Below are 3783 nucleotides of genomic sequence, written 5' to 3'. Positions count from 1 at the left end.
GCAAAACCTTACGTTTTTTATAAGAAAGAGAAGTTTGTCAATTACTGTGCTATTCTACTTAACATGTAACATGTAACCCCAAGAACAAACCTCACTTCTTAAGGAACATTTCTCTGAACTCATTATTTGACTTCAGCTTCTCATCTTCCACTTCCGCAGCTTTTGGATTTGTCGAGGGGACACCAAGTGGTCTGAGTTCCTTGGCATTGCAAAAGTGTTTCTCCCCTTCAGTTGAATGCTATCACTACGTTTATTAGCAGAAAAGTGTGGCGCTCTAGACTCCCCAAAAATCTGATTACTACTTTGCACTGCCATTTAACCCAAAGAAGTAAGAAAATAAAAGGTAGAAGTGGGAAACACAAACATGCAAACGTCTATAGACTGCATTGCACACAAACAAACACACACAAGTAATATCAAAGATAAAACATAATTCCACTTAGCCTACCATGTTCTCGAGAGGCCCCATGACAAGCAGAATCCTTTCTCTTTTGCTTCGGATTTGATCTTGCAATGCTTATCCTCTTCCCAAGAATTTTTTTTTTTTTTTTGTTCTTTCCTATAGCTACAGCAAGATATGCATCATCGGCAAAATCCACATATGCGAGGCCCTTCAAAAATCGATCAAAGGATATTATAAATTAGTATGCAACGGTCCCATACAGATGCTCTACAGTTTAAAGGCAAGCTGGAATATGGGTAAATCTGTATGGGACTATGGTTGAGTCTCCTAAGCATATCACTTGCTACCAAAATGAAAAAATATGCTCTTAGATAGTTAGACTCTTTATACTTAGAAAATTAAGCAATTTTACCATAATTATGGAATTCAACGCTTTTGTAGGTTTATTTGAGACTGCATAATCGTCTTTGGAAAGAACATTCATCTTAAAACCAAAAGCGTAAGAACTAAATGATTTATTGACTGCAAGGAAGAAATCAAATTGAAGTTTCAGTGAGCACCCTTGAGAAATTTGATCAAAGAGAATGGATTGCAATTAGCAGTTTCTATCTCCCTAGAGCATTAGCCATGCTGATCTCCCAATCTCATTAAAATTAGTTTCTTAGGGCTAATTTCTATGGTACAGTCCACATTATGCATACATATGTTGAAGTTTAAAGGTCAGGCAATGTTAAATAAGGATTTGACTGTAAGACTGACGTGCACATGAAAGGCCCAGTAGATAGCTTCCCCTTTTTCATTTGAAGCATAAAGGACAAAGAACATTGACAAATAGTGAATGAGAGAAATAGAGTCATACCCTTGACTTTCCAGTGAACTTGCCTTGCAGAATTCGAACCAATCCAACCCCACCAACATCGCTACAAAATTTTTTTAGATCTTCAGAAGTTGACTAAAAAAAAATTAAAACCATCAGAATTAGCTCTCTGTATTTGCCTGTCTCACGTCAAAAAAGAATGAAAAGCAATCTCTCTCTGAAGTGTGAGAGAATCTCTACTTGCCTTGAAGTTAAGGTTTGATAAAAATGCAATACACTCGTTAGTGTATACTTTAGCTCTTCTAGTGGTGGAGTCTTTGATGTGCTGGTCATTTGGATGCTCTTCAAACTTGGGTTTTGCTTCTTCTACTTTGTTTTCTTCAGCTAAGTTCTGTGCTCGTCCCTTTTCTTTCCCATGCACTTTGTTTTGTGTTTTCAGCAGTATTTTTCTGCCGCTTAGCTGGAGACTGTTTGTCAGTCATGTTTGAATCTGTTTTACGCTTTCCATTAACACTTTAACAATGTTTCGTAACAACTTGAATTAAAAGCTTAAATTGATAGTTAAGCATTCAACAACCATACGTAAAATTTAACACAATCTCGTGCACTGAACAGCCACAATCACAACTATAAATATAACATAAATACATATACAAGTTTTTAATCTAAATAAGAGCCTATTTGTTATAAATTTTAATTAGTGTTTTATTTTCGAAAACAAGGAATATAAGGAATTTTATGAAAATACGTTTTTATAAAAATAAGTTGAAATGTTTTCAAAACAATGTTTTTGCATATAATCCTAAAAATTAGTATAAAATTAGAAAACAAGAAAAATATCATTTCTCAGTCTTTATATAGTTTTTAACTTCAAAAACAATTTTTAATACCAGATATATTTTCAAATATTTAAAATATTGAGATAAATCTTTTAAAATTTTTAATTGTAACCTAGTTTTTTAAAATTATTTTTGAATCACAAACCAAACTGGCCCAAATCTCATAAAGAGATTTAAAATACAAAATATATTTTCATATATTTAAAATTTAGAAATAAAACTTCAAAATTTTTAATTGTAACTTAGTTTTTCAAAATTATTTTTGAATTACAAACCAAACTGGCCCAAATCTTATATAGAGAGATTTAAAGATGAAATCAGGAGAAAACAAATCCTGATAATCTTTTTATTTCAATCTCTTAAACTAGATAAGACTTAGATAACTCTTAAATTGATCATATTCTAATCTAGAAATCTTATACTCCCATTGAAGCTGGTGAATAGATATTTATCATTCCCAGCTTGGAAACTAGATTAACAAACTATTGTCTAGGCAATCATTTTGTAAGAATATATGATGTCTGCTGACTTGTAAGCAAGTACATAAAACACAACAGCTTATCTTCTATCTTCTCTTTGATGAAATGTCTATCTATTTCAACGTGCTTGGTCCTGTCATGATGCATTGGATTGTGTACTATCCCAATCGCAACCTCGTTGTCACAATACAACCTCATAGGCTCCGCACTTTTGATTTCAAGCTCTCCCGAGATTCTTCTTAGCCATATTAGTTCACAAATCCATGAGCCATAGCATGAAACTCAGCCTCAGCACTACTTCTAGCTACCACGTTCTGCTTCTTACTTCTCCAGGTTACTAAATTTCCCAAAACAAAAGTGCAATAACCTAAAGTCAATCTTCTACCATCCACAGAACCAGCACAATCCGAATTCGTGAATGCTTCTACTTTCCTTTCATTCTTTTTACCAAGAAATAGCCCTTTCCCAAGGGTCATTTTAAGGTACCTTAGAATCTTACTCACAGCCCCAAAATGCTTCTCTTGTGGGTTATGCATATGCTGACTCACTACGCTCACCGGAAAGGCTAAGTCAGGTCTAGTATGAGATAGGTATATCAACTTCCCAACCAGCCTTTGATACCTACCTTTATCAACCAGAGCAACACAACTCATTTCCTCAAATTTCAAATTTGGTTCAATGGGAGTCTCAACTGGCTTGCAACCTAGCATACCTATCTCCTTCAGTAAATCTAGAACATATTTTCTTTGTGAAACTGAAATTCCCTTTTTACTCCTAGCAATCTCCATACTAAGAAAATACCTCAACTACCCCAAGTCTTTCAATTCAAAATCCCAAGCAAGAACTTCTTAACAACCTCTATTTCTTCAAAACTATCTCTAGTAATAATAATATTGTCTACATAAACAATTAGAATAGTAATCTTACCTACAGAAGTTTTAAGGAATAATGTATGATCAGTCTACCCCCGAGTAAAACCATACCTCTTAACAGCCTTTGTGAATTTTTCAAACCAGGCCTGTGGAGACTATTTTAGGCCATATAATGATTTTTTCAATTTGCACACTTTTTTGTCTTTTCCATTCCCTTCAAACCCTGGTGGCATTTCCATGTATACCTCTTTTGCAAGTTCACCATTCAAAAACGCGTTTTTTCACATCTAGTTGTTGTAAAAGCCAGTCTAGATTTATTGCAAGAGACGAGCACCGTGATAGTATTCAACTTAGCCATTGGAGTAAAGGTCAC

At 34.2% G+C, this 3783-nt stretch overlaps 1 protein-coding gene across 1 annotated transcript; it reads right to left on the bottom strand.

The window, feature by feature from the left end:
• Positions 1–2786: 2786 nt before the first annotated feature.
• Positions 2787–3326, bottom strand: LOC116127931 (uncharacterized mitochondrial protein AtMg00810-like). The gene has a single exon (XM_031413583.1). The coding sequence runs from the start codon at positions 3324–3326 to the stop codon at positions 2787–2789; it is 540 nt and encodes a 179-aa protein (XP_031269443.1).
• Positions 3327–3783: the final 457 nt, after the last annotated feature.

Source organism: Pistacia vera, unplaced genomic scaffold (genome assembly GCF_008641045.1).
Source record: "Pistacia vera cultivar Batoury unplaced genomic scaffold, PisVer_v2 Contig196, whole genome shotgun sequence".
In the NCBI taxonomy this organism is placed as follows: Eukaryota; Viridiplantae; Streptophyta; class Magnoliopsida; order Sapindales; family Anacardiaceae; genus Pistacia; species Pistacia vera.
The sequence above is the reverse complement of the archived record's forward strand: the minus strand, read 5'-3'. Positions and strand labels throughout refer to the sequence as shown.